The sequence below is a fragment of the Ursus americanus genome, chromosome 2 (genome assembly GCF_024610735.1).
Source record: "Ursus americanus isolate L20-20 chromosome 2, mUrsAme1.1.p, whole genome shotgun sequence".
Lineage (NCBI taxonomy): Eukaryota > Metazoa > Chordata > Mammalia > Carnivora > Ursidae > Ursus > Ursus americanus.
In genome coordinates, this window is record NC_142128.1 from 94,573,290 (window position 1) to 94,599,357 (window position 26,068).

The window sequence follows — 26,068 nt, forward strand, 5'->3', positions numbered from 1 at the left end:
CTTTGCAGAGGGGGGTCTCTCAGTAGGAATGGTTCCTTTTATTCCCTCCTGTGACATGAAGAATATAGTCCACATCAAATGACACTTCCTCGGAGAAACTTTTCTAAAAATGCCCCGGAAAAATTTCTCTTCCCCATATCCCCATAGTCCCTTCATATCTCTATTTCTTTATTATCTTGATCATATCTTACCGTGTACACATATATGCACCCCCCTCTCTCTCTATAGACACATGTCACGTATAAAGTAGGTAGTAGTCTTCAGAAATATGACCAAATGCACTGTGCCTGTATACACACACGTATGTATGCATGTACACATTGTATATATGCACGTATACATATGTATTTATGTATACTTGTATGCATTACACACTCATATAAAATGAACAATGCATTTAATCATATTTCTGAGGAGTATCCCCATATATGAAGACTACTTCATGGGTGGTAATATAAATATGTCCTTTCTGTTCTTGATGCCCTCATGTGCTGTTTAGAAGAAATGGTAGGAACTGGTCAAATAGATCTTAGAGAGAACTCTGGATTGGGGAATAAGAGGCTTACTTTTGCTCTTAATCCCCATGTTACCTCAAAGTTTCTATTTCTTGTTTTTTTTTCTTTTTCCTTATTGTAAAATAGGGCAAGTTGATGTTAATAATTAGAGGAAATGTCACAAATATTAATAAAGTTTCTAAAAGATTCAGATATGACACAATAGACAAACATGAGAGAAGAGAATCAATGTTGATGAGTTCTTGTAATCACGGTGCTAAATATATTACTGCATTTAGTTTATTACTCTATGCTAGAATTTTAGAGGCTAAGTAGAATGTTAAATATATAGTTTCTTTTGTGTCTGATGGCATGAAACAGAGCTGTCTCTTAATCTTTCTACCAGTCTGGTTTAAAAATCAGTGATGATCATTGACAATGAACTGGTAAAAAAAAGGTTTTATTTATTCAATTTGTTAATAAGTTTGCCTGCTATAGTCCTTACACTAGATTCAATTACAAACACACCCACATATACACCTTAACACACACACACACACACACACACACACACACACACACACACACACACACACAGAAATTTTAAGGATGATCTGGCTAAGTCCCATTCAGAAAAATCAAGTGCCCTTTGAGTCAGCATGCTCCCTAGTCCTTTGTTACCCATTTTGAAAAAAAAAAAAGATTTATTTATTTATTTTAGAGCGAGAGAGAGAGAGAGAGAGAGAGAGAGGAGGGAGGAACAAAGAGAGGGAGGGGCAAAGGGAGAGAGAGAATCCTCAAGCAGACCTCCCACTGAACATGGAGCTTGATGTGGGGCTCAATCCCAAAACCTGGAGATCATGAACTTAGCCAAAATCAAGAGGTGGATACTCAATGGACTGAGCCAACCAGATGGCTTGCCCATTTTATTTTGCATAATTAGTAAAGATGATGGGAAGGGACTTATGTATGTGTATTTATTACATAAGACCAAGTATATAGCATTTGTAAGTAACATTCCATCAAATTTAGTTAATGAAAAGTAATGTAGTCCATTTAATCGGTTAAAGATCTAATTGGTTTTATTTAATGATTCATGAATTGGGCAGCATCCCATCTAGCAGATAGAAAAGAGCTCTGAAGAGCTGTACACAATGAAAAGGCAGCCAAGAAATATAAGCAATATCATATAATCCTCTGTGTTTATGTCTTCCAAAGCAAGTATCCATTATACTTATTTGATTAATTAAATTTTATTTTATTTTTATTAACATATAATGTATTATTTGTTTCAGGGGTACAGGTCTGTGCTTCATCAGTCTTACACAACTCATGGCGCTCACCATAGCACATCCCCTCCCCAATGTCCATCACCAGCCACCCCATCCCTCCCACCCCAGTATCCATTATATTTTTAAAAGAGCTTTATTGAGGTACAATAGACATGTAGTAAGCTATGTAAATTTAAATGTACAATTAGACAAGTTTTGGCATGTGCATACATCTGTGAAACTATCACCACAATCAATATAACAAATGTATCCATCACCCCTCAGAATTTCCTCTACCGCTTGGTAATCGCCCCTGCCTACATTTCCCTAGCTCCCAGCTTCCCACCATCCCTAGGAAAGCACTGATTTGATTTCTTTCACTCTAGATTGATTTGAACTTTCTAGAATCTTATATAATTAGAATACATTATGTATTTATTTTTAACTGGCTTTTTCCCTCAGTATGGTGATTTTGAGGTTCATTTACATTGCTGTGGGTAATCTTTCATTTTTATTGCTGAGTAGTATTACATTGTGTGAATGTTCCACACTTGATCCATTAACATTTTTTTAAAGATTTATTTCTTCTAGAGACAGACAATGCATGTGCACAGGCAAGCAGGGGGAAGAGCAGAGAAAGAGGGAGACAAGCAGACTCCCCGCTGAGTGGGGAGCCCAGCTCAGGGACTTGATCTGGGGACCCTGAGATCATGACCTGAGCTGAAGTCAAGAGTCATTTGCTCAACGAACTGAGGCACGCAGGTACCCCTATCTATTAACGTTTTGATTACATTAGCTTGTGTATAGCTTTTGGATACTGCAACCAGAGCTGCTGTGAATATTTATGTACCAGTTTTTTAAAAAAATATTTTATTTATTTATTTGATAAAGATAGAGACAGCCAGCAAAAGAAGGAACACAAGCAGGGGGAGTGGGAGAGGAAGAAGCAGGCTCCCAGCAGAGGAGCCTGATGTGGGGCTCAATCCCAGAACGCCGCGATCACGCCCTGAGCCAAAGGCAGACGCTTAACGACTGAGCCACCCAGGCACCCCTATGTACCAATTTTTACATAGACATATATTTTTATTTTTCCTGGGTTAATAAATATCTGAGTTGAATTATTAAATCATATGAAAGATATATGTTTAACTTTTAAGGCAAATACACTGTTTTCTAAAGTGGTTATACCATTTCACATTTCCATCAGCAGCATATGCGCTCTAGTTACTTCACTTCTTAGATAACACTTGGTATGGTCAGGGAAGCTGTGTATTAACATTTTATTTTAGATTTTCTTAGTGACTTGATGTTTAATATCTTTTCATATGATTATTTAACACCTGTATATCTTCTTTGGTTAAGGATCTGTTTCAATCCTACCCATTTTTAAATTGGGTTGTGTGTCTTATTATTGAATTTTGAGCTTTCTTTATATATTCTGAATACACATCCTCTATGAGATATATTATTTGCAAATGTTTTCTCCCCATCTGTAGTCTATCTTTTCATTCTCTTAACATTGTCTTTTCAAGAGTGGAGGTTCTTAATTTTGATAAAGCCTAATTTATAAATTTTTTTATGGATTGTGCATTTGACATTATATCTAAGACATCTTTGCCTGATTGAAAGACTTTCTTTTATGTTTTCTTCTAGAAGTTTTATACTCAGTTTTTACATTTAGTTCTATGATCCATTTTGAGCTAATTTTTGTATATGGTGCAAAGTATTAATTGAGTTTTCTTCATATCATGTAAATATCCAATTGCTCTAGTACCATTTATTGAAAAGACTGTCATAGTGCCACTGAATTCCCTTGGGTAAAGCGAACGAATTGCTTAAAAAATACATACTGCCAAAACTCTCTCGAAGAAACACATAACCTAAGTAGTCCTGTATCTATTAAAGAACTTGAATTTGTAGTTTAAAAACTTTTCCATAAAGAACTAGAGACCAAAATGGTATCACTGATGAATTCTACCAAACATTTAAGGAAACAATAATGCCAATTACAGACAAACTCTTCCGGAAAATTTAAAAGGACAGAATACTCTCTAACTCATTCTATAGGACCATTGTTACATTGATACCAAAACAAAGACAAAATATCACACACACAAAAAATACTGATCAATATCCATCATAAACATACATGCAAAAATCCTTAACAAATGGTAACAAATATAATCCTACAGAGTATAAAACAGGTAATAATGTCATGACCAGATGGGGTTTATATCAACTGTGCAAAGCTGGGTTTATAGTCAATGTAATTCACCATATTTTAACCCAAACTATATGATCATCTCAATAGTTGCAAAAAAAAAAAAAAAAAAAACCATCTGACAAAAGCCAACCTCCATTCCTGATCAAAACTGTCAGCTCACTAGGAATAGAAGAAAACTTCCTCAACTTGATAAAGCGTATTTATGAAATATCTATAGGTAACAGCATTCTTACTGGTAAAAGACTCAATGCTTTATTCCTAAGATTAGGAACAAGGCAAGGAAATCTGATGTCACCACTTCTATTCAACGTTATACTAGCGTTTCAATGCAATAAGGCAAGAAAAAGAGATAAAAGACATTCAAATCGAAATCGAAGTAAAGCTATCTTTATTTTAGACAACATGATTATTTATGTAGAAAGTGTTATGGAATTTACAAAAAAGTTACTAGAACAAATGACTGAATTTCTAAATATTAGCAGTAAACAATAGGAAATTAAAAAATGTTTAACTACCATTTGTAGTTAAAAAGTATGACATAGAATAAATCTGACAGAAGATGGGTAAGAACTCTACACGGAAAACTACAAAACACTGCCGAGAGCAATTAAAGAAGATCTAAGTAAATGAGTTCATGTCATGGGTTGGAAGATTCAGCATAGTTCTGATGTCATTTCTCCCCATGATAAAACACCCTTAAGAAATTTACTAAACTTTGTTCATCCTGAAAATTTGTGCTCATCCTCCTTCATCCTTATCTCAAGCACCTCCAACCTTGCCAATTCAGGAAGTGAGAAGTCTTTTTAGAGTATAGATTCTCATCAGAAAGGGAAAGGCCGAGTATTTTCCATTTTATTTAGACTTTGAGTTAAATACGCCAGAATTCATTTTTACATCTGCAGGAAGGGAAAGAGTAGCTAGGAGATTTTATGTATGGGTATGTGTATTTATCTAGAATTTAACTACCTACATATCCACAGTAAAACTTCTAGACCAAACTCTGAGACCTAAGGGACTTCCTCATTAATAAAACGTAAGCCAAACAGCCAGCAAAAGCAGTGGGAATGAAAGCATTTTGAGCAAATTGTGAAAGTGTTGGGGTCTCTGAGCTTCACTGACAGCTCTTGTCCTGGTTGGCTTTACTGTCCTGTCCCACTGGGTCAGGATGGCATTTCTGGCCCCATCCCACTTCCCTGGTCCCATCAGTCGAAACTGGTATGGGCTGCAAGGACCAAAGAACACCTCCAGAGCCAGCTGGGGATCAGTCAGGAAAAGCCACGGTATGTTAGGCTTGGCCCCTATGAAGGAGCACAGCTCGTCCATGTATGTGATGTAATCTGTCTGCAAAGTCTGGCTCTGGCCAAACCTGAGGAAAGAAAAGAACATAGTGGAATGAGCACAGTTGTAAACCAAGCACTGATTTCTTACTACCTCCGAAAAGTAGCATTTGAGTTAGCACCTCCAGGGTTATCCTACTCCTCTTTCTCCACAGCATTGACTTTATCATTTGTTCTTTGGCTATAAATGAATTGATTTTCTTTTCTCCTTCCTAATCTCTAAGTTTGATGTTATTTCGGTCTTCTGCCTCTGGCCTGGAGCAAACTGACGTTCGTGTGTCCAGATGACTGATTAACTTAGTTTACTCTTTAACACATGGTTATTCTTTACATAACATCGTTTGCGATCTGCCCCAATGTTAGATTTTGGGGCATGGTCTCATTTACTTTTACAAGCCCTGAAGAACGGGCTACCATTTAAGAAATGAGGTTGACTTTGGGGCTTCTCTTCTTCCTCCTCCTTATTCCTAGAGGCCTGTATTATAAAGGGTAGTAAGTAGAGAGTTGCGTGAACTGCTAGCACACAGGGGTGCCCGCTTCTCAGAGCTGTCCTGTGAACTGGATGAGATGCAGGAGAGATTTTGTTAAGTCGGAAGGTTCCAGGTCTTCTCTTCTCTAGACCCTTCACCAGCAACTACCTGGCAGCACCCAGTGAATGATGTGTTAGAGCTTGAAAGAGGAAAGAAACTTCTTCTACAGTCAGCTCTTCATTTGAGTGGGATTCATTATTTAATTATTCTTTCAACAGGTTTTAATATATAATTTGAAAAGGATTTACTTATATAGAAGGAATTAACATAAAAATTACATTTCAATATCTGATGTCCAGCCACTTAAATGACTTTCTACAAATCCCATTTATGGTGTACTTGAGAACCTATGTTTGGATGAATCAGAAATGAATATTCTTTTAGAAAAAAATACCAGGGCAGGTGAATTCAGTTTAGTTCTTCATTTGGTTTTCCTATTACAGTGCTCAGTTCCCCACTAGTTAGCTTGCTGGTGGACATGTGGCTGATGGAAAGGACTTCCTGGAGATGTTTGAGCTGGATAATTCTTTGTTTAGGGGGCCTGTCCTCTGCAATGTAGGGTCTTTAGCAGTATCCTCACTTTCTACACATTAGATGCCAATAGTATACCCTCTATACTTCAATAACCAAAAATGTCTCTGGAATTTGCCAAATGTCCCCTGGGGATCGAAATCACCCCCATTTGAGAAACCGTACTCTGGAGTGTAGTGTGCTTTAACACGACAGGTGACGTGTTATGACTATTATTTTCCTATCGAATACTGCTTGATCATAGCAAGTGTTCCAAAAACGTGAACTTTGACTACTAAACATATTATAAAATAGATAAATATTTTCCTACATATAAAGGAAAAACTTAGGATTTGTTTCATTAGCAAGTGTAATCTCTTACCACTTGAGTTTCTTCCCCATTTTCTCATCAATATCATCCATCATTTCACTTGTGGTTGGCAAGGTACATGATTCTAGAAAAGAAATGAGAAAGAAATATTGAAAAAGATGAAAAAATCAGAAATATATAATGACACATGGTGAGTTTTTCTTAGTACTTATGAACTATGTCCCTAAAAGATTTTGTATCAAGAGGAGCTATCTTTGGTATCTTTGGTAGAATAACAATTTACAGAAATAAAGACTTGAGATGGCAATGAACCCCCTCTGTGAATAGCAAAGTTGGCCGGCAGTGAGATAGTGAGAGCAGAGAAGTTTATGGCTTCAAATCACCCAATCTCATATTGCTGTGACGTCATACAAGGCCTAATCCTCAACATGCCTGAGATATACCTTATACACATAATAGCTTAACAGTTTCTTTGTATTTCTTATTTGCATCCTCTTATTAATAATTCTTTCAAGAAATAATCTGCTAAAACAGTTCACTCTGAGGTACATGGCAATTAAAATGGAACAATGGAAGGAAGCATGGGTTTGCCAGCATCAGCTTGCAGCCAGAGGGGATATTAAGGGGCATTGGAAAATTTTTAGTGTTTTGCAATACCTTATCAGTGGGGGGTCATCTGATTGCTGAGGGTAGCCCTTTTGCTTTTGTAACAGTGGCAGAAAGCTATTATGACATTCATGGTGGAGAAACGTCCTAGTCAGAATATTACTTAGCCTGCTAGTACCTTGTGGTCAGATGTGTGCTAGAATTTTTGTCTGCTTCCTTTGATGTTGTGTCCCAAGTGCCAAGACAGAGTGTGGTACATAGTAGTGCTCGATAAATATTTGCTGAATGACTAAGTGATACATTTTGTTTCATGTAAATTTCTTGGGTTTATGAACTGTAGCCAACTTTTTTGTAAAACCCCAGGTGTTTGGCACTGTTGTGCCTTTAAGAGAAAAACGCAATGGAACTATTTTACGGAAAGCACCCTTATAAAAGATTTCATGACAGGGTTTATTTAAATAATGATCCTTCGTGGTACACTTGAAATAGCTTATTTATCCACGACATTTTGAGAAAGCATACAGTCTATGATTGTAACATTTTCTTCATTACCTAGAGTCTAAGTTTTTATTTATTTAATTTTTTTAGATTTTTATTTATTTATTTGACACAGAAACAGCCAGCAAGAGAGGGAGCACAAGCAGGAGGAGTGAGAGAGGACGAAGCAGGCTCCCAGCAGAGGAGCCTGATGCGGGGCTCAATCCCAGAATGCTGGGATCATGCCCTGAGCTGAAGGCAGACGCTTAACGACTGAGCCACCCAGGCGCCCCTATAGTCTAAGTTTTTATGGACAGTATGTTAGGTGAGGTATACCTATATTGACCAAGGTTTTTGAACCCTTGAATAAAAAGACACCTTAAGTAATAATGTTGATCAGTATGATTGATGTAAATTAAATCAATATATTTAAAACATTGCCTTTCTTCAGGCAATCCTCATATTCTTGATTTCCTCACAAAAGTACACTTGTAGCCACTGGAGACCATGGGGTCTAGGGTGGAGGGAGGAGGAGAAGATGGTCAATAGAGTAGGTGTGGCCCGACTTTGTTATTCTGGCTGTTGGACGCCAGTAAGATCCCTAGCATTGTCCGCAACATCCTCCAGGGCCCTTCTTTTTTTTTTTTTTTTAAAGATTTTATTTATTTATTTGACAGAGAAAGAGACAGCCAGCGAGAGAGGGAACACAAGCAGGGGGAGTGGGAGAGGAAGAAGCAGGCTCCTAGCGGAGGAGCCTGATGTGGGGCTCGATCCCGTAACGCCGGGATCACGCCCTGAGCCGAAGGCAGACCCTTAACTGCTGTGCCACCCAGGCGCCCCCCCTCCAGGGCCCTTCTAACCTTCACAATGTATCTTGACATTGCCTTTACCTACTGCTGTCTTTCTCTTGCTTAAAGCCTTGCAGAGTCCCTCCAATTTCCCTATGAGACATCGAAGCTCTACAACACAGCTCCTAAGGCCCTCCATACTTTAGTCCCTTTCTCTATTTCTTATGCTTCTTGCCTCTGTTTTATATTCCCTTACAGAACACCCTAAGACTTCCCCTATTGTAACATGCCCCTGGCTCTATTTTAGACTGTGTAACGTCAAGGAGTATGTCTTGTTCCTTTTGTATTCCTAGCACCTAGCCCCGTACTTGGCATATAGTAGGTACTCAATAAATGTTCATTGACTAAATGGATAAAAGACAGAATGGTCCACCTACTTGCAAACACTTTAGCAGCCCAGCGAGCCTGCAGGTCAGCTGTGGGGATGGCAGCCCCAAGGGACTGGACAAGGCCAATCACAGCCAAGGTTGGCTTCTCCATTTTGGGGGGGAAGATGCCTTTAAACAAGGTGACCTCATGGTTTCTGCTTTTGATGATGGAGTCATCAAGGAAGGGGTAGGCGTAACCATAGCCCGTTGCGAAGATGATGGAGTCGATGGCCTCAAACACGGTGCCATCCTCAAACACAGCCGAGGTCTCCGTAAACTCCTTCACCCTGGGCTTGATGGACACAGTGCCACACAAGATGCGGGATGGGAGCTCGTCATTGAACACAGGCTCTTTCCTCAGGGGGCTGTTCAGAAACAAGAGACAAAGGCTCTTGCTGTAACATACCTCAAGTCCAAGAAATATCTGCAACAGTTCATAGCACTGGAACCAAATCTGAGGGGTTAAACTTGAGCATGAGAACAGCTGAGCTCTCCTTTTGTGGCAGTTTTTTTCCTATTGCCTGCAACAATCCTTAAGAAATTCTGTCTGAGGGACGTCTGACTTCAGCTCAGGTCACGATCCTGGGGTCCTGGGATCGAGTGCCGCACCAGGCTCCTTGCACAGCAGGGAGTTAGCTTCTCCCTCTGCCCTTCCCCCTGCTCATGCTCTCTCTCTCAAATAAGTAAATAAAATCTTAAAAAAAAAAAAAAGAATTTCTGTCTGAGCTGCGTCTTCTGGCCCTTTGAAGCTTGGATTTCCTTCTGGGTGCTTATATGATTTGGTGATTCACCGAATAGGTGAGAATAAAACTAGTTCCTAGCCATAAGCAGTGCTTTAGGGTGAAGAAGCTGGAACCAGATGGCCCAGGTTTATAATCTACCTCTGTTTCTCACGAGTGGCTACTTCTCTGTATTCGTTTCCTTGTGTGGGAGATGGGGATAGTGATAGAATCTACCTCATACTGTTGTGAGAATTAAATGAACATTACCTGTAAAGGATTTAAAACAGTGCCTGCCACTTGCAAGCATCATTGTTATAAGTGAACTAGTATTATAAATGAGGCCTTCTATCAGAAAATCAGATTTGCTTGGTGAGCTGCTTTATTGCCATGTTTGGTTTCCTTTACGTTGGTTGCCAACATTCTAGGATTCAGGGATTTTGGAATTTACTCCACGTATCTCAAACACTCAGAAATTTTATAAATCTTAGAATCTGTCTAGATGCTTCCACACCATGCTCGACATCAATCATTCTGCAACCTCTTCTTTTGCCTTATAAGGTGACAAGAAGTAGGTCACAGTAAAACCTGTTTTTTCCCCCTGCCCCCTACCCAAGGGAGGAGTGAGAAGGTGGCATCAATACCTTAAGGTAACTGGAACCTTTTCTAAGAGGGAGCTTCATTCTTGGAATGAATGGATTTCCAAATCTATGTTTCAACTGTCTAAAGGGCAAAGCCAAATATGATTTGCAGTTGCTCTTAGAAGACAAAAATCTTAATTAGCTCAGGCTTTGGAGCTTCTGTTATATTAAACATAATTTTAAATGCATGAAATCAATATCTTTTTTTCTTTAGGGATGTAACCGTCCGCCAGACTAGGTAGGATAAATGTCGTGGAGTGAGGGGCTCCTGAACCTGGCATTTGCTATTTCAATTTACAGTTTCCTCTTACTTTTCCTTGTCTGATTCTCTAAACACAATGAACATTTTTTAAAAGATTTTATTTTTACATAACCTCTACACCCCACATGGGGCTTGAACTCATAACCCTGAGATCAAGAGTTGCATGCTCTACCGACTGAGCCACCCCGGTGCCCCTAGAATGCCTTTCTCATTAGTAGTTGTTGGGCTCTGCCTCTATAGAGAAGTATATAAACAAATATTAATTTTACAGGCTACATCAGTTTTGTGAATCTGCACTGTTTTACACGTTCCATGCGTCCCGATTGTCCTGCTGCAATCCCAGACTCTGTGGTCGAGGAAGTGAGCACTTTCATTTTGAGATTTTCTGCTTTCTGAGACATGTGATTAACACTGCTTTGTTCATTGCTCTTTAGAAGCATATTGGAAAATTTGAGATTCATAAGAACCAATATTTGTAAAGCTTTATAGTTTATAAAGTGCCTTGATTTTTTATCTTACCGCATACCACAACAGTCTCCAGGATAGATATTATCATTGTTATCCCCATTCATCCATAGCATGGGTAAGATACTCCTCAAAAAGACAATTCATGAATCGGTTCAGCCCTCAAAATTCTATGCTATAGCTCGTAGCTACCATAAATGAATCTTGCATGTCAGGGGGATCTAGCTAGCTGCCTGCTCCTTTGCCATTTTGTATTTTCCCATATACCTTTCCCCACTAGAGTCATTTCAGTAAGATTTTCACCCCATGCATGATCTCCGAGTATACTGTGTCACTTATGCAGTCCTCAGTTTAATCCCAATAACCTCAGCGAGATGACTAAAGTTAGACCTAGAGAGAACAACTTCAAATGAAGCTAGTGCCCCACTTTTTTGGATGATACAACAGGAGTTACTCGTAGTACCCATTTAAAGGCATCAGGCCGTAGTTCTCATGCTTAAACCAAGTGTTCATCTTCTTGACATACAACCAGTCAGAGACAAATGAAGGAAGGGCATTCCGGAGGAAGGTTGCAAAACGGGTCACGTATACCATGTCCCAAGGATAGCCATCATTCCAAACCCGGCTCATGACCCAGGAACCACTTCTGCTGCTGATAATGACCTGGTGGGGGAAGGCAACATGGATTTCAATGTCACTCTGTAAGAAAGAAGTAGATATTACATGATGGACATGTTCTGGCGACATCTCCATACATTTCCCTCAATATCCAGGCAGGAGCATTTCTAAAGAGTTGGGTCAAGATGAATAATCCATGATTGAAACTAGGTAGAGACAGAACTACTCTGCCTCTCTATACCCCAGAGTGCTAGTGCACAGTTGTTGAAATAATGAGAACTTGTCATCTTGGAACAAGAGGGCTGTGTATTCAATTGTGACGGGCCTAATCTTCAGAGTCAGAGACATCGATGGTAGGACTGGTGGGGACCAGCCGGTCCAGAGCCTCAGTGGTGGCGGGTGGTGGTAGTTGCCGGATTGGGTGGGAGAAATGTAGCTAAATCTCTATCTGAAATTAGGCTGGAGAGATGCCAAAGAGTTAATTCAGTTCTCAGTCTAAAGTCTCCTCTTCCAGTCCTTCTTTCACACCCACTCCGCGACCTCTGCTAGGCACCCAAATCATGGCAGCTGTCTCGGCTCTGAGACAAGCCCAGCTGCTTGTCTATAATGCCACTTCTGTGACAACCCAAGGGAATTGAACTTCAAAGAATTCCTTAGGTTTTATTTACATACACTTAACAATTTGTTTATTGAGCACATGTTTCCTTAAAAATAGGTTAAGTTCTTCAAGGTCTGTTGGTCATGGATGATTTAGCTTAGAGTCTTTCGGGAAGCCTTCCTCGACTTAATCCATGCTAAGCTAGGTTCTCTTTTTATGGTGCTGCCATTGCCACACCTAATGTCACTGAGATTTTATTACCTTCTTTAGTGCCTGTCATCTCACCTCCACCCACTGACTGCTCCTGGAAGTCAAGAAGTAGTCTGACTTATTTCTGTGTTTATTTCTTTTTTTTTTTTTTAAAGATTTTATTTATTTATTCGACAGAGATAGAGACAGCCAGCGAGAGAGGGAACACAAGCAGGGGGAGTGGGAGAGGAAGACACAGGCTCATAGCAGAGGAGCCTGATGTGGGGCTCAATCCCACAACGCTGGGATCACGCCCTGAGCCGAAAGCAGACGCCTAACCGCTGTGCCACCCAGGCGCCCCTCTGTGTTTATTTCTAGTCTGACACGTAGTTCTGGCATATAACATGTGCCCAGTGTTTGTTGAGCACTGGCTGTTGAGTGGATAAATGACAGTAAGAACCAAATTGTACGTGTCTTCCAGACCTTCAGAATGATAAGCACAATGCCTTTTGTATGGTAGGTGATCAGACATAGTCTTAAATAAATAAAGGTGGATCCAGACTAGCAACAGTTTGCTTAGAGGTGATCAGAACACAAAATTAAATAAAAAAATGCACTCTTATATATACATATATACACACGTAGACTTACCTCTGGGTCCGGCAGAATGGACTTCCTTGCTAGCCTGGGCCACATTACCTTGCTTCACAGGGAGAATGTCTCAAGTCCTCCTTGATTCAATGGGCACATGCAATAGGTGGATCCCTTGTTGAACGACATGGCTAACGTGAGCCTCGGTGCCTAAGCTTTGATTTAAGAGCACAGCTGTACCCCAGGTTTGTTTCTCAAAGTGTACCTGTGCAGCCAGACGACTGAGCTCCACCGCAATGTCAGATCCTGAGTTCCCCAGGCCGATCACAAGGACCCTTTTCCCCTTGAAGGCTTCCGGGTCCTTATAGTCCCTGCTGTGGAGGTAGTGGCCTTGAAACTGCTGTAGGCCTAAGTGGAACATGAGGAGTGGTTTGAGTTGATTTTCAGAAGAAATGATGAAGACTCACTGTTCTCATTTTTAAAAAAATTCCTATTATCAGTCTTAATTTTTAAAAAAAGTTTCCTGGTTGGAATACACTTATCCTTTGTCTATTTACACAATGGACATGTTCTGGGTTTTTTTGACACTAACCCCCAAACTAAGTATTTACAGTGCTTTAAAAAACTTACAGTATGGGATCTTACAGTTTGATAGTAATAATAGCTAATATTTATTGAGTACTTACTGTGGGCTAGGCCCTCTGCTAAAGGATTTACAGTTTAACCATTTAATTTTGATAACATCTCTGAGTGGCTGATACTAGTATCTCCATTTTAAAAGACAAGGAAATCAAGACAAAGAAATTAAGCTGACTCATCTTAGGTCACACGGTAAGGAACTAGTGGAATAAGAGGTTGAGGCCGAGTGTTCTAAGGCTACACTCAGAGCCCCCAAATATACTGCCTCTTGACCTTCATGCTTTTAATCTTCTCTTCTTCCTGAGTCTTACTCTTTTAATTATCTTGGCCTATGAACAGCATGCCTGCAGATTTTACAGTGGACATGTGTTCCTGTTGCAAGGAAAGAAGGAAGGAAGGAAGGAAGGAAGGAAGGAAGGAAGGAAGGAAGGGGACAGGAAGTTTGCTCGTGTATTGTATTTACTTGACCTTTGGCGCTTTTGTATAGTAATGGAGTATGCCACTACACACACACACACACACACACACACACACACACACACCGAAATTTGCAAAACGTGCCTATAGATGACTTCTAACAGCCCTTCCTCTATACAAGCACTTCCTCTGCAGGTCTTCATCTGATCTCTGACTTGCAGGTCCTTGATTCAAAATTTTAGCATAAGGGTTTAGGAGGCCAATTATTACTGTATTTCACATATCATCACACTTTAAAATTTTGTTTTGAAATTTTTGGAAACTTAAGGATAATTATTACATACAATCTATGGAAAGATCTCTCTCAACCCTTGATGTTTGCGTATAAGTCCCCAGACTATTGTATATTTTCCACACTTACCAGGAAAGGAATCAATTGGTAGATTGGGGTATACATGATGTCCTGAACAAATCATTACAGCATCAAAAATAGCAGATTCCTCTTTCCCATCCTTTTCTGAAACAACTTCCCATTGTCCAGTGACTAAGAAGTTGGGACATTTCTTTATACTAGAAACCAGGGTCTTAAAGAAAACAGAAAGAAATTCCTTCTATTTACAATTCTATGGGTTTTAATTTTCTCACAGTGTTTCTGTAGAGGAAATAATTGTCATGAGCTCACCTGATCATTGAGAAATATAAGGGAAACCATTAAAATAAGGAGTCATAGTGATTCTTCAAATCTCCCAAGGAAAATTACTCAGTGGAGCATATTTACTTTTTTGACATCTAGTTAGTAGATCTGGGGTAAATTACACTGAATATTCTTGTGAAAGATGCCATGTCATTTGCTTACTGCCGCCCTCAACCGACATTCGTGGCTTCTTTCTCTCTGACCACATTTTCTATCAATTCCATAAATATGGGGATGCCTCAGGGTTATCAGTCCTTATTTCTCCTTTGCAATGTACAGATACTCTCTGTATTATTAGTCACTTGGAATATTAGTCACTTGGAAATATTAGTCACTTCCATAGCATGACTATTATGTGAATATATGTAAAATTATATTAAATATAAAAATAAAATAATAAATAAATGAAATTATATTAAATATAATCCCAATTCATAACTTTGTTGATTATTTTTCTCACTACATATATATGCTTTGCATTTAACAGTAATGAATTGAGATTAAGAATTCTAAACAAATGCAAAGTATTATTGTTACTTAAGGAGCCAAGGCATCTCTGTTATAAACAGCTAGTCTAAGGAACTAAGTGGGTGAAGGATGAGAGCAATGACTATGTTCGTCATTCATTTCAATGTTTACTCTCCTCATAATGGCACAACTTCTAAAGAATGCCATGGCTTCTTGAACCACAGTTCATTGGCATTGAACCCAAGAAGTCTAATTATGGACTAGACAATTTGGGAATGTCTCTAAAACACAACAGTATGAGGGTGGAATGTACTATGATGGTAGAGTCTTTTCTAATATTTTCTATTGTATGCTAAAAGCTCTCAGAGACTAGTGGAGAACATGTTTAGGGAGAAAAAAACCCCCAATACATGAATACGTTATAAACCAAACCAACATTTGATTGGTGAGCTCTCCAAATATTTGGCTCTCATTTCTAGAACAGAATAATACTATATCCTTGCTTCCCCCCCAATCGATAAACATACTGAGATCAACAGCACCAGTTATAAGGCCCTTACCTCAAACTGTATGTATCTTAAAAGATTCTTCTTTTGAGCAAATGTCCTTATGTATTCCTGGAGTTTGCTGTGGTGCATATAGTTGGGGTAATCATCAGGATAAGGGAAGTCTGGAAAGCACATCATCTCTTTGGAAGAGTTGGTGAATACAGACTGGTAAATGCTGGCTCTGCCTTCTTCTGCATGGTTCTAGGAAGAAGAATAAAGCTTAAAAAGGAAGCCAAGAATGACGTTCCCCTCAGTGAGTATTCAATTTTAGTTTGACCGAAACCTTTCTAATACGTAAAAAAAAAAAAAAAAAAAAAAAAAAAGACATTAAAACAATTCAGAGCTCTCTGTAAGATGTGGAAAAGAAAGCCCTTAGCACAGCACCTGGCACAGAGCTGGGGTTCTCTTACTTGAATTACCCCCATGTTAGCTCTGTGTTCATAGTCCCATAGAGTTTTCTTTCTTTTTCCAATCACAGCAACTGTTCTGATGTCAGGCTCATGTTAAAAATAAAAACAACAACACAAAAACCTAAATGGTCCAAAGGAGGCAGCATTTTTAGTCTATTTGCTCAGCTCTATGGCATTCAGTGAACACTCACCAGCAACAGAACCTTCTCTTGAAGTGGAGGGTTTGTTTATTTGGTCTAGTGAGAATCAGCTGCAGGGCCCCTTAGAGCACAGATGCATAGGCCCCACCTGCAGAATTTCTGATTCAGTGTGTCTAGGCTGGGGCCTGAGAATCTGCATTTCCCACAGTTCCAGGCAGTGCTGACGCTGCTGGTCCAGGAGCCGCGCTTTCAGAGCCACTGCTCTATTTGAAACGAACTCTGTGCTTGAGGAGTTCCTCCGTCGCCGGTTAGGGGTACTCACCCCTCACCAAACAGACACAGGACACCAGAAGCCTCGGAACTTGTCTTAAACCTTGCTACTCCATCATGAAGCCACTGTGTCATTTTGGCCTCTTTTCGAGAAGTAGTTGAAGGCTAAATGGAAACCAAACATCTCCTTTCTGTTTTAAGGACAGGATGAAAGTTCACATAATGTGCTGCCTTGAAAGTACATTAAAAAGCTGGCAGCCTCTGTTTCCCCCAAACCCAAAAGAACCTCTTTGAAACGCGGGGAAGGGTTGGAATGACATGTTCCTGCTGGTTTCAAGATATATCTCCCTCCAGCCCCATACTGACCTCGGCAAGAGGTCAGACAAAGGTGCTGGAAAGGACCGACAGGCTTGCGCCTGGGGTGGGGAGGCTTGAGGCCTCCGTTTGAAAACAAAACTTCCTCTAGTCACGGTTGCTGTGTTTCTCATAATTAGCCAGGCTCAGAGATTTTAACTTTCGTAAGCCTCACTTTGAAATTTCTGCTAAGGTGAGAAAAAGAGTGATGGCTCGTGCCGGGCAGATTTTCAGACTTGAGTCTTTCCCATTCGCTCAAAGCCATACCTTTGGTGGGTGTTTGTGAGAAGGAGAAGTGGGAGGGAGGGCTCTCAGCGGTGCACTGAAGGGAGGGAGGCCTGAGCTTCAGCCAGGGGACTGGTTAAAGAAATATAAGACTGCTCCGGGAAACAGAGAGGGTAAGACCTTGGATTATTTCCATCATGAATGAATCTCGGCTCTTCTGCCTCTTGACCCCAGCCAATTATAACAGGAGGAGGAAGAATATGTACCCTATAGCTCCTTGGAATTTTCCCTAAAGGGCTCTTCGACACACAAAGGAAAACAGATGTGTTATATAACAACAGGCCATTACTTCAGAGAGCTCATATTTTCAATTTCAGCATGTGGTGTGGCTTGAATGGGTAAGGAGGAAGTTCAGCTCAGACTCTGCCTCTGGCTGAGAGCTCTTGCCCTAGACCCAGAGATCCAAGCAGTCGCGGTCACATTATCGTGGCCTGTCTTGGGTTATCGCTGTGTTCATGTCTCATCTTCCCCACTAGAACGTCAGCAACCGGAGGGCGAGGTCAGAGGCTAATTCGAGAATGTTGTGCCTGCATGTCAGCAGTCTGCCTTGATCTTCTTCCAGATTCCATCTCTGCTTGTCAATCCCATTTCTACTTGTCCAAATATACCCTCAAGGACCAGCTCAAAAGTTGCCCCCTCTGTCACGCCTTTCCTTGCCTCTTTCTTACCAACCGGAAGTCATCCTGTCTCTACCTCCACCAAGCCCTGATTGTCTTTACTGCCCTAATCACATACTCACTTATATTATAGTTAGTCTAAGACTTGTTTTCTCTGATTTTAAAACGCTGGCTGCCTGCCCTATCTTATCTGCAGCCACACCCTTACATTGTATCCTATGCGTAGTGTACTCCCAGTGTATTTGTGGAGTGAGTAAATGAATGGGTGAGTGGAACAAAGGGCCAGATAGTTCTGGTTCCATTGTTCTGCCCTTTTGTGTAGCAGAAGCATGAAAGCCTTTTGAGGAGATGAGGCCTTAATGCTGGAGGATAGGAAACTTAAAACATGCTCACATTCAGCCTGCTAGTGTTTAAACCTCATTTGGTTTCCATTTTGCAGAACAATCTCACGGTCAAAAGTTCAGAATTATCAGGTTTCTTTCTTTCGGGATACTTTCTGCCTAACAGGACTTGCAAGATAAAAGCTTATGTAACACGTTTTTCAAAAATCCCTTTCTGAGAATGGATTGTATGTACCAAGCAACTTTCCTTAGAAAAGAAGAAAGCAGTACAGTGTATGGAAGGGACTAAAGTTTAGGGTGTTTTTATGTGCTTACATGCCCATAGGGCTGTGAAGTATGATTCTGCTTATAACCAGTGACCTTATGGGGAAGAGATACCCCGTCTTGTGGATAACCCAGACCTGCCTTTGCATTTTATTGATCTGCCATCTCTTGCCTCCTTCAATAAACTCCGTGATCTGGCTGCATGAGTTAACTTAAAGATCCCTGGGTATTCCCTGTTTACTGCCTCCTCTGTGCCTTTCATGCTGGTCATTCCCACCTAGAAACCTCTCCCACCTGGTCCTGCACGCTGTGGGTGACTATCTATGGGCTGTCATTCACAGACTACAGTGGGAATGTCACTCTCTGGAGCTGTGTCACGTAATAATCTTTTACTTTTGTTGTCTGAGAACACCCTTTGAGTCTCAGCTAAGAGCTCTCCTTGCAGGAAATTTCCCTTCACCTGCTAACATTTTAGTAGCAACCCCCCTCCCCTCACCCCCTTCTAAATCTCCAGGCACTCATTCATTAAGTTGACAATCACCAAGGGCTATCTCACTGTTGCACAGTTTTATAACCTCTTATTTGAAATTCTTAGGGCTAGATATATTTTGGAATTTGTAGATTTTTGGATTTTTCTCCATAACGCTTCTAGTGAGATCTGGGACAGCACCCTATAATCAAATACAAGAAAATTTCTGCAGTGAAACACAAACTGGCACAAATAAAGATTATAAGTAGCCTAATGTCAAATTCAACTCATGTTTTCTAACCATATGACTTCGGGAAAGATTTAGACATCAAACGAATTTTTGCCCATTTTCCATCAAAGGATTGTGAACCTGTATTATGGCTTACTTCACCAAGTGGATTTGAAAACGTTTCTGTAGAGTAATTATGTCACATATTTTTCATCTCAGGACCTGGCACAAAACTCTGCCAAAATAGATGTTCAGGCAGCATTTAATTGTTGCTGATAAGATCATAGAGAACCATTTCATGATTTAGCCTAAGCTGGCCACATCTCCCTGAACAAATGTAAATAAAGAAAATCGCATCCTTAAAAAAATAGCTCTTGATTATTTCCTAATGGAAATGATCTTATATCTCGTATGATACATTCAGGATGATAGGACCTCTCACTTAAAAAAAAAAGCCTCTTGAGATGAATACAAATACGTCTTAAGTTAGTACTGATATATTCTATCAGAGCAGCATGTTGTTGAGGTCTGGGCAAGCACTGAGCCCAAGACAGAATTTGGTTACAAGGCAAATGGTGTGGATATAATGTCTTCACGTCAAATATGTATCATTTACATCCAATCACAATGGCTGGGAAATTCAGGACAGAAAAGATAGAAGTTTCCCCAACCTGGCTTTCAAAATTTAAAAATTGTTTTATAGTGAATAGTTTCTGATTATATCATTTGTCCAACAATGAGTCTGAATGGTAAGGACAATCATTTTTCTCTCTGGTTTTGGAGTTCACAGAGTATTCAATAACCACACACACAACATGCACAATCATCATTTATCATAACTTACAATGTCTTTGCAATAGACATGAGTGAATTATAGCATCACATCCCATTACATTTGGAAGGCGTATTAGAGGAAACCTAATCTCCAACCTAGGCATTTGACAAATGAGCATTTGAAGTCCAGAAAGAAAAAAATGACTTGCCTAAAATTAATTTTCCCAGGAAACCTAAGGTTGAGACTATAACTCAGAGCTTCTGACTTTGGTCTAATTTTTTCTCTTTCTCCTCCCCCCCATGTTGCTAGGTTTTCTGAGCCATAGTGAATGGGGATAGAATCCTTTCAGTTACAGGGGGAAGGCAGTGATACGTTTTTGTTTTTGTTATAAATTCCTGACATTAGCACCCTTTATAGCCTCAAGATCTGGGCTCTGTTACGCAGGTAACAGTGTTTCATGAGCTGGTGTGAAGTAGTTTTGAGTGACTGGACAATAGCATGATGGGAGAGATCGAATTTTACTTTCCAGACCTGGAGCTTTGGTGACCTACCTCCCCAGTCTGAAGAGAACTGATCAGACTTGATTTACAGAGCAACCCATCTCCCTTCTGTTTGTATCCCAATAACGTCCCACTCACCGAGAATTTCCAGAGGCCTCCAACATCATTGCTCCTCTCAAAGCAGGTGGGCTCCAGCCCCTCTTCCAGGCAGCATCGGATGGAGGCCAAGCCGCTGACACCAGCTCCGACAATGGCCACTCTCTTCCCCATGGTCGCCAGAAAGAAGGTCTGCAGAGAGCTCCTTCAGAAGAGTGTCCCTGAATACTTGGGATTTTTCGGTAAGAAGAATCAACCCAGGTTTGTGCGTCGGTTCCTCACCTTAATACAAGAAGACATAGATGCACATTAGCAAGTTATGCTTATTATTTTTACCACTTTTGCTATAGTAAGATAATAAATCTGGCTTCTTCTCCTGGTTACTCAAGACACCCAAAATAGCAGAGTCAGTGACTATTGGAGCAGGAAGGACCTTGAAGTTCATCAATCTAATGTTCTCAATAACAAATGTAATAATAGTCACCCCAAGAAGCTTAGAAATGACTTCTTCTACATCTCACAGCTGACAAGTAAAGAAGTTGGAACCAGGACTCAGGGCTTCTGCACGAAATCCGCTGTTCCAAATAATCCCTACTCACTTTGAATTCTTGGCTCTATGGGGTCTTAGTCTCAATGAACTGCCTTCCTTTCCCCCAGAGAACCAACAGTTCTTTAAATGTAGAAGAAGATGGCGTTTGACAATGTCTTTTGATGTAAAAACTGAGGAAGGGGGAGGAGTTATTAGTCTTAAAGTAAAAATTCCTCTTTCCTTGTATATTTCATGGTGTAGAGCCCTGGTAAAACCTGGAAGAGAAGGACTGAGTGTGGTAGGGATAGCAGAACAGGGGAAGGGATGGGGAAGCAGAGGAGGAAGGGGACAGGGGAAGGGCAAGAATGAGGTCCCTGGTCCTGGTTCCAAAAAATGAGAGTAACTGATATTGTTCACTGAAGCTGTAAGGTGAAACCTCTGGGAGATTAAAGGAACAATGGTTCTTTTATTTATTTTTGGTTTGGAACTATAGAATATATAAACAAAGGCTGTGCACCTGGCCTGTTTGTTAGGCTAATAGTGAAAAGAACCCTCAATTTTCTGGAAACTTAGGAGTGCATGATGTGAGGAGCTGAGCTAACACTTGGAGATGTTGAGTTTGTAAAACTAGTGAACTGTAAAGTCACTGAAACTTGTTTCTGGCTCCCTCCCACTTCTTCCCCCTTTTCCTGCGTCTCTCCATCTCCTTCTCCCCCTTCCTCCCTCCTGCCCTTCCTTCCGTCTCAGTACTTACCACATGTCATGTGTTATAGTAGTCTCTTGAGGATTCAAAGATGAAAAGACTCAGTGCTGTCCATCCAGAAGCAAAGAGTCTAATGGAGAGAGATGATCGATGTCGCAATGGAAGTTTGATTCAGTGAGTGCCAGCACTCAGGCAGGAACATGAGTGCACCTAAGAGAAGAATGAGAGGTTTCAAGAGGAAGTGAGAAGAGAACTGAGTCTTGAAGGAAGAATAGATGCCTGCCAGGTAGTCAAGGAGCAACACAACAAGCAGAGAGAAAAGTATGTGCAAATGCACGGAGAAGTAGGAGAACTTGATAGAGCGAGCTACAATTAGTTCTGTGTTGCTGAAGCCACAGGTAATGGGGATAGCAGAAGGTAAACTGGACATGCAGGGCCCAGATTCTGAAGGATATTGAAGTGCTGCACTCAATGGATTGCATGCCATCTGCTAGGTTATCATGGCCCATTCAAGAATTCTGAGCAAGGAAGTGACAAGATCAGAAAAGATCAGATTCATATGGAAGCTAGAAAGAACAGATATCTAGCTAAACAGCTAGATTCATATGGAAAGTGGTTAGAATCAGGGGTACCAGGAGGTAATTTCAATAGTCTAGAACGGAGATGCTGAGGCCTAAAGTAGAGCAGTGTCAGGGGAATGGAGAATAGAGAGACATAAGAAATATTTAGGAAGTAGCTGTTTGGGAACCTGTTGACTGATTATAGACTTGATGCCTCAAAGAAGGTCCTTCGATCTTTGAGGTTTCATGTTGTGATTTATATGCATATTTGCTCTTGATTTAGTGCAGAAAGCAGTAACCACAAAGAAAGGGACTTAGTACAGGAGTTAGGTGTAATGGACCGAAAGACTGATGAGGAGCAGAAACAAGGGGTCTGCTTGCCGTAGGCCTTGTAAGATCACACCTCTAGAGCTGCCATCCCATGGACAGGACTTGCTGTTGTCACTACAGGCATCTCCAGAGCGTGGGATATGGAGTTTGGCTGATGTAAACACACCTGTTGGAAAATGATTACAGATCAACACAGTCACAGAAACTCAGCCTCTGCTTCCAAGCCCACATGGCCATTATCTCACTGGAAAAACCTAAATTGCATCCAAGCCCTAACTGCAAGGAAGTCTTAGAAATATAGTTTTTAGCCTTCCAGTCCTTGTGATGGAAGAGGGAACCCAAGGGGGGGCAGGGACGATGTGCCGGGTGTCACTAGGCAATGTCTAGCCCAGTGGGTTATGTGTATTAAATGGAAGCCATTCCCATATTCTTAGAATACTTCAATCTACTCTGTTCTTCTCTAATAGTAATATAATCAATCCTCAGTGATTTATTCTTTTGGTTGTATATTTTGTGATCATTCTTACCGGCCTTCTGATCTCTCCTCTGTAAGATAAACAAATTGAACTAGATAATTACTAAAGTCTTTTCAACATTCCACAAATCTTTTAATTTACTGAATAAGCTTCAGTAAACCTTTTCAAAAATAGAAAATATAAGCCAAAGATGACACAAATGCATTTAAATCGCTAAAGAGGACCTTTCTGGTTTGACATATCCAATTGTCCAAAAGTTGATTTGATTTGCTGCTGAGAGCCACTCGTTCAATAGGAAGTTTCAGCTAATAGAACTGAGAGTATAAGAGAGTCAAAAATGGGGAGCATGAGAGAGAATCTTTGGAGTAGATCTCTTTGGAAAGAGCTGTCGGTGTGCGGTGTGTCCTTTTCCCATCAAAGAAGTGGAATCAAAAGACCTGCTTCTTGAGACAAACAGAAGGCGAGGAGCTCAATCCCAACACTTGGAGAGCAGTTTTGGGGCTCCGTGGAATTTTCGTCTACCTGATCTTGCCTGGGAAATCGAGAGGATGGGATTTGGGCTGGCTAACTGCAGCAGGGAGTTGCGTTTATGTTGTGTTGGGCCAGCACTCCCAGAGTTTATCGAGACAAAGCATGTATAAGGGTTTCCTGGGGGCCAAATGTGATTCACCAAGAAAGAGCAAATATGGGGCCATATTAGGTCCTGTCTAATAGGGCTACAGAAGTGTCTGCCAGGATAGGGTCCATTCTTCCCCGTCAAGAGAACTACTGGGGAGAGGTCATCCTTGTTTGGGGGCCCCTGAAGTATAAGCCAAGACATCCATGCAAGTAAGAACTAGTTTTAAACATCGACCTGCCCAGAGACCTGGTAACGGCAATATGATAATACCAATGAATCTAGAGCTCCACCCCACCCCACCCTGCCCCCTGCTTGGCCTTTATTAACCTCTCTTTCCCTTCCCTCCTTCTACTCCCTTCCGGGCCTTTCTGGAAGCCTCAGAAATCTCCCATCGGCATCATGGGGAGGAAGAGTGGAAGCATAAAGTGGTAAAGAAAAGCTTCGTGCCCTCTTCCAGAACCTTGGTTTTCTCCGGCAGCAGGGCCAGGTGGAGGTACTAGAGAAAGCATTAGCACTTTAAATGAAGTCCAAGTTTTCGATTATTACAGGAGAGACTGGATCTTCCATTTTCTGAATTAAGAGTGTGGTTGTGACTTAACAAGACTGAAGAAATGTCTATTGCCCAAAACTGATCAGGGAAGTCGTGAGCTTGGGGATCTTTCCCCTCTAAGCTCCCGCAGTTTGACAGCATCTTTAGGGACATAAGTAGGGGTACTCCAGGTTTAATGAGATGAGTGATAATGTCCCCAGAGTTACCTAATAGATTAAGTTGAGCAGGACTGAGAAGCAATGGGAGCGCATTTTTCAAAGTGCCCTGGAAATGCCTCTTGAGCTCTGACCCTGGGCACTATGGAGGACCAGGAAGCAGAAAAGTGTTAAGACCAGGGAGAAGGTATTCCAGGGCTCCTCTACCTCCCCGTGAGTGGGGAGTCTGTCTCCTGGTTGATCCCAGCTCTCCCTGTCCTCAAAGTACCCCGCTCTTTTTCTGTAGCTCAAACCACTGAGGCTGACAGCACCCCGAGGTTCACACTAGATTTCCAAGATCAGGATGAAGATCAGACTGAGATTAAGGACTACTTGTGGAATACTAGCAACTATTTAGAAAGTGTTTTCTTTCCATTTGTTATCTCGGAACACCCTTCCTTGTAAGATAATTATTACCATGATTCTCAATTTGCTAATGAAGAAACTGAGCTGTTCAAGTTAGTTAAACCAGCAAAGGTTTATGACTTTATGGTGTGTCTTTTCCAATAGCTTATGAAATGAGTGTAATGAGAATACCTACTTTAGAAAGCACGGAAAAGGTAACACTTCAGTGGGTTGTCCGACAAATATTAATTGAGCACTTACAACGTGCCAGGCACTGTTTGAGGCATTGCGATGCAACAACCACAAAAAGAGGACAGAGTACCGGCCCCTGGGAATGCATTGTTCTGTTGCAGACTCCAGGATACAGCACGTAAAATGTTTCCCACCGTGACTGGCCCTCAGGAAATGACGGGGTGGCATTGGGGTTTGCCACTAATAATAACCACTATTGTTTGTGTTGACTGTTCACTCACTGTGTACCAGGCAGTGAGCTAAGCATTTTAGATACATTATGTCATTTATTTTTTAAGGACTTGGGGAGTCAGGTATATTACTGTCTCCATTTTTAGAGGAAAAATGGAGATTTAGAGAGGTTAAGCTGCACAGGGTCGCATAGCTGACAGGCGACGGGGCTGTGACGCTTTGCCGGCTCCCCTCAAGGGGAACAAAGGTGGGGGGAAGGAATGAACGCGCACGGACTGTGTATTGGGTGCCAGGGATTGTGGTAGAACATAAAGATGGGACTAAGCCACACACATTGCTGTTGCCGATACAAGTTTGATGATGGTCAGCACAATAACAGAGGCTTGTGCAAGGGTCTTCCGAACTCAGAAAGGTAAAGAGTTTACCCCGTGGGAAGGGACTAGAGAAAGATTTGCAGTTGCATCAATGTTTGAGTTAAGTCTTGAAGGGCGAGGAAAAAAAAATGTAGTGAGAGAGAGAGGAAAAGCCCTGTCAGCCTTGGGGACCACAGGAGCAGTGCATGCACCTGGGAGAGTGCCCAGGAATGTGTGAGTCCGAGGGAGGTGTCTCTCCCACTGGAACCTTTCAAAGCTTCTCTCCAGGTAATGATGTCTCTTTGCAAGGGATCTGAATAAGAGTCACACTAAGTGGTGAATGACTAAGAAAGGGTTGATATGGCAACTCATGAAAGGGAGACTTTTAAGA

The 26,068-nt window shown here is 41.0% G+C and overlaps 1 protein-coding gene across 2 annotated transcripts; it reads right to left on the minus strand.

Moving 5' to 3' along the window:
• Positions 1-4,976: 4,976 nt before the first annotated feature.
• On the minus strand, positions 4,977-20,769 carry LOC123803041 (putative dimethylaniline monooxygenase [N-oxide-forming] 6). 2 transcript variants are annotated; one of them, XM_045814214.2, is made up of 8 exons: positions 20,638-20,769; positions 15,858-16,046; positions 14,557-14,719; positions 13,345-13,487; positions 11,547-11,746; positions 9,006-9,361; positions 6,749-6,821; positions 4,977-5,355 (listed from the first exon to the last, which is right to left on the minus strand). In XM_045814214.2, exons 1-8 carry the CDS (start codon positions 20,767-20,769, stop codon positions 5,013-5,015), a joined length of 1,599 nt encoding a protein of 532 aa, XP_045670170.2. In that variant the 3' UTR covers positions 4,977-5,012. The 2 variants fall into 2 exon arrangements, with proteins under 2 accessions (XP_045670170.2, XP_045670161.2); XM_045814205.2 differs by having other exon boundaries at positions 4,977-5,376.
• Positions 20,770-26,068: the final 5,299 nt, after the last annotated feature.

Excerpts from the sequence above, each read along its gene's own strand:
- LOC123803041 (XM_045814205.2), bottom strand. The coding sequence starts at position 20,769 with ATGGGGAAGAGAGTGGCCATTGTCGGAGCTGGTGTCAGCGGCTTGGCC. Across the intron at positions 9,362-11,546 it reads GGCCTGATGCCTTTAAATGG|CCCCCTGAGGAAAGAGCCTG; the intron begins GTACTACGAGTA and ends GTTTCTGAACAG. Across the intron at positions 6,822-9,005 it reads GGCTGCTAAAGTGTTTGCAA|AATCATGTACCTTGCCAACC; the intron begins GTAGGTGGACCA and ends TTTCTTTTCTAG.